At 31.1% G+C, this 13,736-nt stretch overlaps 1 protein-coding gene across 1 annotated transcript; it reads right to left on the bottom strand.

Annotated features, from left to right (window-relative positions):
• Positions 1–267: 267 nt before the first annotated feature.
• On the bottom strand, positions 268–7,367 carry LOC148283420 (uncharacterized). The gene is made up of 5 exons (XM_088223548.1): positions 7,344–7,367; positions 2,852–2,989; positions 2,681–2,725; positions 2,210–2,263; positions 268–2,106 (listed from the first exon to the last, which is right to left on the bottom strand). Exons 1-5 carry the CDS (start codon positions 7,365–7,367, stop codon positions 1,354–1,356), a joined length of 1,014 nt encoding a protein of 337 aa, XP_088079674.1. The 3' UTR covers positions 268–1,353.
• Positions 7,368–13,736: the final 6,369 nt, after the last annotated feature.

Here is a 13,736-nt window from a genome sequence, read left to right as displayed (position 1 = left end):
TACAAGTGTTTTAAACCTTTTCGAAGTAAATAGAATTTTGGATAGATCATCATCCCTATCACCTATTGGTGCATAAGGCATTGCATTTGAAAACAAAATACAGCGTATTGAATAATATATAACATGAAGGTAAGATGATCAATCCTGCAGTCCCGTGCCAGTCCAAGGAGAATTAAATATTGCAACGTAAAAACACATAAAAAAAATATTTCACTTAACCCTGCCAGGAATTGATCGTGGGACCGCTTGTAAGTAAAAATAAACAAATTGTGGAGGAAAATTTCATTTTTATTGAAAAAATACTAAAGTGCAAATGGTTCAAAAATATATATTATTGGGAAGAACCAGTAAAGAATCCCAATATTTTTGATAACAATAGATCGCTAGTTATTTTATGAAAAATACATTGTGAAAAAGAACTAAGAATATATTTCATGTTACAATGGTCTTGATTTAGGGGGGACAGGTTCAATCAAAGTTGTGTATCTGGAAACAGAAATTAAAAAAATAATAAAAGCAACATCTACATAAATTTTTAAAAAAAAAACCATCATAGTTGAAAGAGGGCGGAATTTCTAAGCTGATTTAGGTAAATATTTTTCTGAAACTGGTGAGTATAATTTAACTTTTACTGGTTGATGGGATGTTTTCGTTAAACAGCTTTTTTTAACAATTTATGACTTTATTGGGGGCAACTTTTTTGTTTTCGATAGCCTCGAGAACATTTGGTGGATCTCTGATAGGCATGGATCGTGTAACTCGGGGGTCAACAAGCTCTGGAAGCAAACAGTTTAAATAAAAAGATTTTAATTTTATGTTGGGCTCCGGTCCACACTCCAAAAAGACATATATTTTTTTTAGTAATATGCAACTGTCCTTGAACTTGGTAATACCAATCGTGATTCTGATTTACATAATACTCGGTATGGTTTCTATTTCTTTTCCAAAACTTAATTTTACCACTGTCGATGGCGGTTTCAACAGTCATAGTCATATTAGAAGCAGACGATGGACATTTTATTTCTATAATGATACCGCCATGATCCGTACTAATGTTATCTGGTGTGGCGCCTAGAAAACAATATTCACTATCAATAAACAGCCCACACTTCTGAAATTTGATATTTTCTTGAAGGCTTAATTGGTTTAATGCGGTCAGTTCATAATCCTGACCATATTTAATAGAAAAAATATTACTTAGCGATTTACTATATGGCATACTTTTAACTAACCCTGAACAACTAATTCCTATTCTTCTTTTACAAACTTTACCAAACCATGACGCAGTGAGTAAATTTCTACACTTTTCTAACCATTCCCCGCTATCTGATTGTAAAACCGTTCTTCTTTCTATCAAATTTCTTTCAGAATGATCGCCGATTCCATACCACTTGAAGATCCTGAGTAATTTTTAAAACATTCATGTTTTGGTGCCTCAATATTCTTATTAGTTGCTCTGGCACAAATCACACAGTATTTATTATAAACACCCATATATAGAACTTTCCCCGTACGAAACCCTACTATAGAAGCTGCGCCCGAGTTAGACGAGTAGTTGGTTTTGTATGATCTCTTAGACCAACACCCGTCAGCCACAACAGTTATCATTGGTTTACCATTTTCATCAATTTCACCATTCGCAGTAGCCAGTTGTCCCTCTTCTTTCGTTGCCTCCTCCATAACTTTTAGTTTCGCAGTATCCCACCATTCACACACTTTCTTATTGATCTTCAAATACTTCCATTTACTCATGCAAGGAATTCCAACAGCAGCAGTCAACTCTTGCAAACCACTATATCCAGAACCGATACTCGATATTCCAGACACAAACGATTCATTTAAACTCATTTCATTCGATCTGTCCTTGCAACAATTTACAGAAAAACATAATCCACACATATTACATTTTAAATTTAATATAGAATTAAAGCCATGCAACTTTTCATCCACAATCACCATATTCGTTCCTTTGCAATCAAACATGGAAGAATGAGAAAATATTTCCTGGATTTTAGTGAAAAATTCCTGGATGTCCACAACTCTCCTGCCTTCCAACTTAAAGGGGTGTAATGGCTGTGCTAGCAGTTCTGGAACTAGCTGTTGCGCCTGAAATAATACAGATTAATTAATAATCATAATCCAATTTAGATTTCATTAGCTATTTTAATGTAAATACTTAAAATATTCCTACTTTGATATGAATACTAACCTGACAACCGTCATCTTCTAGAATATCAGTTGAAAGATATTTCGCTGGAACACCCTAAAACATATCAATTTGCATATTACCCAAAAGGCAAATATAACCCTACTTATTGATAGTCAATATTTAGAAAATAAGGGTTATAATAATTATTATTTGTACTTTTTTATTGTGAATGCAGACAATTGGTAGAATTCTTTGTACTTTATTACTTAATTAATTATTGTACTTTATTTTTTTAAATATATAAGAGCGTATACTGTGACGCGTTTCGTCTTGTTAGGACATTTTCAAACGACGGAATGCGTCACAATATAAACTCTGGTCTTTTTAAACAAATAAAGTAAAATAAAAATTCAATAAACGTGTTTTATTTAGGGATACATTACCAAATTCAAACTTATTTGTACATTTAGTATTGTTTTGTAAAATGTTGTAGGAATTTTATTTATCTAAGTAAATAAGACAATAACTTACAGTGTATTCTCCACAGGCCTTAGTTAATTTGAGCTTTTTTGAATCCTAAAATAAGCAAATAATAAACTGTTACATTTATTTGTAATGGTGATACAATGATTTATGTAAATCAAATGTCTGTCTTTTGTATTCTAAATTTTAATACTAATAAATTAATCAAATCCAACTTACATTGCATTTCTCCTTTGGAAATTGGGATTGATTTAGTTTTCGTTTGGTTTTTTCGTTGGTTTTTTCGGCATTGTTATGATAAAATCGGTCACTAAATATTCCAAATTTATGGATTAAAGTATCACTCGTCTTTGATTTCTATAATAAAGTAATTCTGATTGATAGAAAATATTATTAGTCTGAGGCCGGCTAAGCAAAACGTCAAACCATCACAATGAAGTTGGCTGCGTTCGCGACATTGTAATAATTATATGGCTGTTTAGTGTACACTTTGTACATAGTACCTACCGAGTGCTGGTATGTCCTAGATAAATGTGCAATTTGACCGTTTTTGTGTACGAGTAAAATGACGCCGTTAATTGTTATTTGAATATGACGTGAAATTACATTTTTGAATGATTTATCAAATTCGAACAAACTATTCATTCAAAAAATAACTTGGTTTTGATCCTGGTTTAAATTGTGTTAGAAGGAACACAAAAATAATATGTTTCGAACTAAATTTTGTTTTGAAAAAGGCATTAAAATTTTGAGCACAGAAAACACGTCCGTCTGCGGCCGCTCTGAGGGCCGATCTGAATGTAATAAAAACCCAAATAAGACATTGTTTAAAATTGAATATTACAACTAGAATTATCGTATTGAAAAAAAATAAAAAAATACAGTTCTATAAAAAAAGGTTTTAACTAAACTATTTCAATATTTTAAAATTTTTTATGGTGTTACTGATTGCATAATTTTACGTAGAAATAAAGGAAAAATTTATGTGATTTAAAATGCTTATATTTCTTTTCAAAAACAAAAAAATAAGATTCTGCCGCGGCCATCTCCTTTTTACATTTATTATCTTCAAATCATTATTAAAAATTTAAGTTCAATACTTAGTCTTTATTGAGATCCCAGATTAATAAGCTTAGTCTAAATTTTGAAATTGCGTAATCTGCCGGTCTGAAAGTAATTATATATAAATAAAAAAATTAATTAAAAAAAAATACAGTTCTATAAAAAAAGGATTTAACTAAACTATTTCAATATTTTTAAATTTTTTATGGTATTACTGATTGCATAATTTACGTAGAAATAAAGGAAAATTTTTCAAAAATTTATGTGCTTTAAAATGCTTATATTTCTTTTCAAAAACAAAAAAATAAAATTCTGCCGCGGCCATCTCCTTTTTAAATTTATTATCTTTAAATCATTTAAAGAAAAATCAGTTCAATACTTAGTCTTTATTGAGATCCCAGATTAATAAGCTTAGTCTAAATTTGAAATGGCGTAATCTGCCGGTCTAAAAGTAATTATATTTTAGTTATATGAAACTTTGAAGTACATTTTTTGATAGAAATACCTATAAAAAGTATTGTTTTTATCTCATACATAATTTTTAATTTTTTTCATTGCGCGATTTTTGACAAACATTCGTTTTAAAATGGCAAAATCGTATGATTTCCTAATTTTGCGTTCGTTTTACCAGACTACAGCCTTAAGAGAAGATATATTTAAGTTAGTTTCTAACTCACTATACGTAGATTGGTCTCTGGATAAGCCCAATCTCCAGATTTTGTAATGTTATTGATTAATTAAATATACGAATCTATTTTTTTTTGTTGTTTTAAACATGTGTGTTAACGTATGAATATTTGCTTTCAAAAGGCGATACAATTTATCTACATTTTTTGTAATAAATAAATTTGATATAAAAACATCATGCATAATGTTATTTCATTCCATCACATCGTATATACGTGTTTTGAATTGAAATATTTTCTCGTGAACATATTTTGTGTATCATTATACATTTCCTGTATTTTGAAGTTTCCTACAAAAAGATATTACTTTTCTGCTTGAAGTAGACATTCTTTAAAACTATACATGTATGTTCCTAACTTACTGAATATGAAATAAACTTTAGGATGTATGAAACGGAATTCAAAATATTTTCGTATTAAAAACTTAAGGTAAGAGGAATTTTTGTATTAATATATTACAACAGTGATGAAAAACATTTTATAGAAAGGAATATGGAAGTCGAAGCATTAACAATGCTGATTACCGGTCATTGGGTGGTTTATGTTTTTACTTTTGACAATGTGTAACATTCACCAATCTGCCTATGTTTAAACATATGTATTCTTTTAATTCTTTCTTATTAATGCAGCTGACATTTTGACCGAATTATTTCACTTACATACTAGTCAACGCCTGAAAATATTTTACAGTTTTTATAATTCTTTTTAGACCAGCTTGTATTACCAAAAATATTTTGATTCAATACATATTTATTTTTTATAAACCAGCCAATGACACGTCATTAGCCCTGTTAATGCCCGAACTCCCACATTACCTTCTTTAAAATATCGCTCATCTCAGTTGTATTACATTAATATTAATAACTCCCTGATGGGTTAAATCCAGCTCTTGTCTACAAAAATTTGAATGAGTTCAAAATATTATTGGAAATTTTTACTGTTTTAACTCTTTTTATTGCTTTTTAGCATAAAAATAACAAATAATCATTTGAATTTTTAAAAAACGAATAACCATTAAAACGGTGTTTTGATGAGAATATAAAATAAAAATGTCATTTTAAAGTTATTATGTTTTTTTTTAAAGCGAAATGAATTCAAGAATCATTGTTGGGTTTTGTGTTATATATTTTGCATGTTTTATTATTTATTTACATATTAAATATGTTTGATTTAAATTATTTTTTGACGATTCTTGATGAAATTCTAATAACTAGAATAATGAGTAATAACTTATATTCATGTACAAGTTATTTACAAATAAGGAATTCAAACTCTGTTGGCTTATGCATACGTCACTATACAACTCTGCTCCGGAATATCTAAGGGAACTGTGTATTCCAAATAATGGATGACAGGTGTCTTACGCTTAGATCAGCTACGTCTTCGGCGAAGGGAAATTTGTATATCTTGTACGCAAACAGCGCACTAAATTCGGTGAACGCGCATTTACGGTCGCAGGCCCTATGGCATGGAACGCTCTCCCAGCAGAGGTGCGAGGCTGTGAGAGTGAAGTGATGTTTCGGAAAAAACTTAAAACCCACTTGTTCTCTAAATCATTTGAATAAACCCGTAGCATGTCATAACAAAATAAATTGTTTTAATTAATTTACAAATTTAAAAGCTTCAATTTAATTTATATTTCTATGTAATCACTTTGTAAAGCGCCCTTGAGGTATTATATTACGAAAATAGCTCTATATAAGTTATCTATAATAATATTTATACGTTAATGATTAAAAATACTTGTTACACTTCCATTTATTTTTTTAAGCAATCAGCACTTTTTCACTTTCACCCACTAATAAAATATTAATTATATCAGTCTGAAGATGCCTATTAGATGGTGAAAGCGTTAATTGGTCGAAAAAAAAGGTGAAAGTGTACTACGTATTTTTAATTAGTAACTTATACGTAAATATAAGTCATACATCATTAAATTTGTTTCAAGTTATTGGTTTGAAAAAGTCAATACTAGTGTTGACGAGTAGACGAGGTGTGAATAAATAGGAGAAGGATGATTTAGATAGTGGACTGTATTGTTGGGGTAGGAAGGTAGCGCAACTGCACTAACCTGCTGATGTTGAGGCGTGACGTGAGCTGGAACCTGGTGCAGAAGCTGGCGGTCGTGAGACGCTGGCACAGCTTGTGTTGGGAGCTGGCGGTCTAGGTAGACGCTGGCACAGCTCGATTGTTGTAGTTTGTTGGGAGCATTTTAGCTGTAGGATGTTATTACTTAAAATTTAATATATTTTCCGGGACTCACACGCGTGATTATTGTTACATGAAGCTGCGCTAGGAAAATGGAAAGTACGGGTAGATAGATATGAATATAGTTAAGAATAAGTCTGAACGATTTGAAACCTACATAATACATAATAATAAATATGTTATTTGCAACAACTATGGAGAACGGGAAACCAAAATGACATAAACAGACTACAACGACGGCAAAATAAAATATTGAAGTTAGTATAATATTACCTCCTTTTCTAACACCAATTTAAAAACTTAAAAAAAAAACTAAACAAATAAATGTAAATGAACTTTTTCAACTATAATATTTTTATAAAAATTATAAGTAAGCCACTGATATCATTGTCGACAAAGAACAAAAACTTGAAAAAAATTGTCATAAACATGGACATAATACAAGAATATCAGAACAATATCACATACAATATTCCAAAACAAGACAAGGACATTCGAGACTAATGAACCAGGGACTGAAATTATACAATCAACTACCAGACAAAACTAAACAAAAAACTCACACGAACTTTTCGAAAAGCGTAAAAAATTTAATTATCAACAGCACAGTATGAAAAAAAAAGAAATATTATTTTTGTAAAATGAATTTAATAAATCCGAGGGTTCATAAATAAATTTCAAATAAAAAACAAAAAAAAAAAAAAAACTGGGAATTGCGTATCGAAGAAAACCACATCCCCGTATGGCATACATACCTCGTTTCCTCTAGATTCATACATCTTCTCATGCACGCTTGTCAAATTTTCCGGCTTTTGACGTGCAATGTCTTTCTCTGTCTTCCTCGGTTTCTGCATCCGTCAACATTCGCATATTAATTATTTTTTTCTTTTTAACAGTTTTTTTAGCAGTTCTCTTGTTGTCCATTCACTTGACATGTCCGAACAATAACATTTAATATTCAATATTTTTTTACTAAAACTATTTCTTTCGTGTAGTGTTTTTTTTCTTTTCAAATATATATTATATATCTATAAAGCATAATGTAATTACATACTTTAAAAAAAATATTATATCATACATATTTATTAGACCTATTTATTGTCTTAATATACCATAAACCGCTTGAATTTTGATTTTGTACCTTTAATGAAAAAACCCTCCGGGCGAATAAAATAAATAAATATTTTATTGTTTCAAATATCAATAATACCTGCTATTCCATATATTATGTATTCCATAAATCGAGTTGTGGTCCCGTAGCTAGTGTCTCCGACTCACGGACCAATGGTCCGTGGTTCGAATCCCACTCTACCCCAACTCGATTCCCATTTTCTAATAGTGAGTTTTTTACAACTCGTAGAAAATGGCCCTCAAAAAATTTTATATTTGGGTAAATCACAAGAACTCCAATATTTCTTTTTAAAAAAATTTGAAAGTTTGAGGTTCTTAAAATTACGACCGGTGTTTGACCAATGAGCCAATAGATTGCCAAAATCATTGCTTTTCTAATAGTGAAATATTATACACTCATTAAAATTATTTACGTTGGCAGTTTTACGCCAGGTTGGTTGGTTTTCATTATCGCGAAAACATTAAAAATGACATCACCTTTTCGAACATGTAATTAAGGCTAATTTAACAGGCGTAATTATTTAAGGCATCCTTTTCAGCCGTTGCTCGGGTATGCCATTAAAATAGAGGGGAATATAAATATCTCGTATTAAATAAAAAAAAAATTTCACCTGATTTTCAATAACGTTTGGAGTTTTCTAATTAAAGGTTAATGATTATAATAGGAAAATATTGCATACTACGAATTCCGATAAAAACACGAGAAATGGATTTGGAAAAATTAATTGTATTTTCAAAATTCGATATCACAAAGAATTTTTTTATACGTAATTAAAAATAACGTTGCTAAAAAACATGTCTTTACAAAAACGCGACTTGTTTGGCCTTCACAATTGTGACCACAAGATTTGTGAATTCTATTTAAATTTAAACAGCCACAAACAAAGTTCATAATTTAACCGTATCGTGACGTTTTTGGGGCGTGGCCAATGCTCTGAGTGTTTTCGCGGAATTCAAAAATATTTATTTTGCTACTAATAAAAACAAAAAAAAAATTTTCGACAGTGTTTAATCAGCCTTTAAAAGTTTTATATTTTAATAATTAAAGTTACATTTCAAATCGAATTTCCTTATCTAATTCCCTGCCTTCACACATCAAACCTGCATTCTACACAACTAATAATATAGGAACATTGTTAAAAAAACACAAAGACAAAGTCCATAAATATAATAATTCTTGGATATACCAATTAAATTGTAAAGGTCGAAGTGACGTCAGGAGCTTGCATAGCCGTGTTAGAAAATGGGAAACAAATTGTGGTAGTGTAGGATTCAAACATCAGGTTTCTTACTCTGAAAATACCCACCGGACACAACCCATCCCCTTTCTCTCTTGGTTTGATAATTTTATACAGTGTGTAACATTCAGTGATCTGCCCATGTTTGAACATCCACATTTCTTTGGATCATTTATATGTTTGCTTTTGTGAAGTGAAGAGAAGAAACCTTCATTGATTAGGGTGAAATTTAGATCTTTGCAGACACAAACATTTAAAATTAATTAAAAATATTCGTCGGTGGCCCTAAATCAACCCTTTCATTAACGTCAATTAATTTATTTTCATTCAAAGGCGTGTTTCTCGTTTCTAAGATAAATTTAAGTGTTTTCATAACAAACTTGACAATCAAGTCGTTAAGTAACACTCGGAGAAGTGTGCATAAGTCTTCATTTGTGAACATGTGTAGCCGTCACCGAGAACCATTAGCGGGCGTTCTTTCATTTCAACAAACGGGGGTTTTATAAACATCTCCGGCCTGAAAGGGTTGTAAAATTGAGTATTTATGTTAGGGATTAAATGTGGGCACAAGTTGGTCTGTGTTGTCGTAGCTTTGTTTAGACCGGCCCATACTTAGTTCGAGTAAATAAACCGAATTCCATGAATACTAGTTCTAAGTTGATATTATGTATGTACTGTTTGCTATCGCGTCTCGTTATTTTGGGTCCATTTCTAAGAGCTTCCCTTGAAAATTAAGGCAAGTTCATTGTCCATCGTATCAACCTACTTTATGTAATATTAATCACTCAATTCAGTGGAACCTATTTTCACTTCACAAGTCAACAAAGCACATACGTACTATAATGTATCTATTTTTTAAAATTTTATTTATTTAAAAAAAATAATTGCGTTCTTATAATTTACTCAAATATTTAATTTTGAGGGCCAATTTCTAGTTGTAAATAACTCACTATTAGAAAATGGAATCGAGTTGGGGTAGAAGGGATTTTGAACCACGGACCTTTGGTCCGTGAGTCCGAGACACTAGCCACAAGACCGCAACCCAATTATATTTTAATCTTATGATTAACTACATCGGGAATTGCACTGGCTACGTTTTCCACAGATGGTGGAATGCAAACTCTGTTGGCTTATGTATAAGTCACTGCACAACGCTGCTCCAGAATATAAAGGGAACTCTGCATTCCAGATGAACTAGCTGACAGACGTTTTACGCTTAGATCAGCTACATCTACGTCGAAAGGAAAAGTTATTATATATCTACGCAAACAGCGCACTAAATTCGGCGAACGTGCATTTGCGGTCGCAGGCCCTACGGCATTTTTACTTTTTTTTTTGCACTACAACAGGCCAGGAGGCCTAATTACAGTGGTGAATTACATCACAGAGCACCCAGGCTTGAGAAAAATCACATTTTAATTATTGTGTTCTCACCGGGAATCGAACCCGGAACCTTCCGTGCGTGAGTAAAGCGTCTTGACCACTACACCACGGAGGCCGCCTAGAATGGAATGCTCTCCCAGCAGAAATCCGAAACTGTGAGAGTGAAGTGATGTTTCGGAAGAAACTGAAAACCCACTTGTTCTCTAAATCATTTGAATAAATTTTTAGCATGTGGTGACAAAGTACACTATTTTTCTTAAATAAAAAGCTAAAAATTAAATTTATATTTTTATTTTATCACTTTGTTAAGCGTCCTTGAGGTATTATAATACGAAAATGGTGCTATATAAGTTATGCATAATAATAATTATTATTATAGCCCGCCCGCGCACGTTCATGTGATGTAACCGGCGCGGCGTTGGTAATTGCACTTATCAATTAATATTGAGTCAGTGTTTATACGTGATCAATGTGTAAACAAAAAGTGGTAAAAGGAAGACTTATTATGTTATTTTATGGCATTGTTTTGTACTTCCCTCTTATGTGACAAATAGTGAACTAAGGGAACTTTGAAACAACAGTGCGCCAGTTACATTGAACTGATACTTATAATTCCATTTAAATCGTTTAATTAATGTATTAATTTGTGAATTGAAAGTACCCAAATTTAACTATCTAGAATAATACCCCCTGCGGTAAATTACGCCAGCGCTATTAGTGAATTTGTGTTTATCGATAAAAACATAATAAATGTATTATATATATTTAAAGAAATACCTTCCGATAACACACAAACTGATAAAACTTATACCACTCTATTTCATGCGTTTGTCTAATGTTCACATAAAAAAAAATTGAACGAGAATGTTGCGTACCTATCATAAAACAAAACCATGAAAAAGTTCAGCCCTACGGGAAATAAGATATAAAAATAGTTTTCTTACGCTTGGTAAAAATTAGATCATTAAATTGTATGGAAGAGATGCTGAAATTCTAGACCCCATTTACAAAATTTTGGTGTTGAACAGTTAATAAAATAATATACAAATATTAAACCTAGATTTCCGATCGTCTTGCAGCTACAAAGCGCATGAACGAGTAGAATTCCAGCAACCAAAAATAGTATTAACAAATTTACAAAAATAAACATTTAGCAAAGTAGTAAATTCGTCAAGTGTTCATGCAAAAATGTAAAGAATAAAAAAACTAAATATATAAAGCACCGTTTCAATAGTAGAAAGGTGAAATAATTCAATTAGATGTATCTCACCCGCATAAATAAAGGTTTCAGCTCTTTAACCTCACAAACATCAATAGATGAAAGAATTGAAGAAATATAGACGTTCGAATATGGGCAAAATGGTGAATGTTACACAGTGTGTAAAGTGGCTACATAAACCAGCCATTGACAGGTCATAAGCCCTGTAGATGCCTAGACTTCTATATTACCTTCTCTTAAATGTTCTTCATCTCTGTAATATGTTAATATAAACAGCTCCCAAGGAGTTGAATCCAGTTCTTGTATACACAAATTTTGATAAACTCAAAATATTGTTTATCGAATATATGTTGGTAATGTTTATGTTATATTTAAAATAAATTAATTGAATTATAGTTGTTTTTCTAAATTATGTTAAAAATTTAAACGAACGAGTTCTTGCAGAGAAATCAAAAAATTAATCCACTTATGTATTTGGCCACAAACTCATAAAAATAATGAATTTGGGAAACTTTATCCTCGTTTAAGTAAACTTCAGCAGTAAAATCTTACTTACTCCTTGTGAGAGTAATCTTTAAGTGAGATTTCTTGGATGTAAATAAAAAAGGAATAAAGTGGAAATAATATCTGTCCCTTAAAGGATAAACCGCGGGAATCATATTGAACGAAACGTCAAGAAAACAAGATTTTGTCATCGTGCAATTTTCCAAACATCATAACGTTTGATCCAAATGCGATAAATTCAACCAATAAAGAACTTTCAATTTAAAATATTGTTTTTGTCAATAATAAAAGTCTACATTAAAATTGTGTATTTGGGACTACTTTTTTTTTTGCTCTTAAACAAAGTGGACTTAAGGTTTTTATTTCAACTTAAAAAGCATTTTTACAATGAAAGTGGACTTTGGTGTTTTATTTACGAATAAACCAGTCTTTTGCGATAATTTCGGCATTTTTAACTTCAAAATGGGAAAAAATGGACCTTTGTGTTTTATCCTCTAGGGCAGCGTTTTTCAACCTTTTTCATGACACGACCCCCCTAGTATCAAAAAATATTTCGCGACCCCCAACCCTTTTTCCATGTATGTTAAAAATATATAATACTTACAAAAATTTTAGGCGTTTGCGTTATTTGCAATCTGATATAAACATATAATTAAGTATTTAGTACGTAAAACATATAATTTTTAATTGAATTCGTGGCCAATTGATAACTAACAAACATATCCAAACATATTAGACGTATATAAATAAATAAAATATATCGTTAGGGTTAGACTCCCAGCGTCATCTGTTGGTAACACTAGGAACTAGTGCAGGTTCTGGATGTTAGCAACAGATGGCGCTTGTAGTCCGAAAGATCCACAAGTTTCGAGACGTTTCTTTACGCTTCGAGATAATTCTCGCTAGAATGCGCTGGCCTATAAATACGGCGGTCGTTTACGTTTTGGTTAAAAAGAAAAACAGAATACCCGGAATTAACAACCGAGGCTTTGAAGTGTTTGATTCCATTTTCTACTTCGTACTTGTGCGAGTTGGCATTTTCATCAATGGCGCGAATAAAATGTAAACTAAGAAATCGCTTAAATTTGGAAAACGATTTAATACTAGATGTGCAAAAACGGATCCACGATGGGAGAAATTAATTGAACAATTTCAAGCGCAACCTTCACATTAAATAGAACGAAGATAAGCAAGCACATATGTAATCATTTTCTATTTAAACACATTTTTAATATTTATTTTCTTTAAAATAATATGTTTTAAACTAGCATTTTTCTAAATTTTATGATTGATTATGGAAAAATTTGTAAAATATAATAAGTTTAACTCTTATCGACTTTTTATTTAAGTCTCAAAAATTATATGTTGTATAAAAAAACTAAAATTTTCTCGACTTCTCGCGACCCCCCTACAGAGGCTCCGCGACCCCCCAGGGGGTCGCGACCCACAGGTTGAAAAACAATGCTCTAAGGTACAGAAATAAACTCTACCCTAAATTTCAAAACATTTATTTTGATATCTAATAAACCTTTTCATATTTAGTATAATTATCAAAGAAACCATAGTAAAGTGAAAGAAATAAATAAATCAATTAAATTTGAATATAAAGTGATTTGTGTTTTTCTAAATATTTTTATTCATATTTTAAATCAAATAATGTTTAATAAAAAAAT

This window comes from Micrasema longulum, unplaced genomic scaffold (assembly GCF_059751315.1).
Source record: "Micrasema longulum isolate JH-2025_06_02 unplaced genomic scaffold, ASM5975131v1 h1tg000241l, whole genome shotgun sequence".
NCBI classification, from domain to species: Eukaryota; Metazoa; Arthropoda; class Insecta; order Trichoptera; family Brachycentridae; genus Micrasema; species Micrasema longulum.
Note: the sequence above shows the minus strand (reverse complement) of the source record. Positions and strands in the feature narration are given on the sequence as shown.

Excerpts from the sequence above, each read along its gene's own strand:
- LOC148283420 (XM_088223548.1), bottom strand. The coding sequence starts at position 7,367 with ATGTATGAATCTAGAGGAAACGAG. Across the intron at positions 2,990-7,343 it reads ATGAATCTAGAGGAAACGAG|AAATCAAAGACGAGTGATAC; the intron begins GTATGTATGCCA and ends ACTTTATTATAG. Across the intron at positions 2,107-2,209 it reads TAGAAGATGACGGTTGTCAG|GCGCAACAGCTAGTTCCAGA; the intron begins GTTAGTATTCAT and ends GTATTATTTCAG.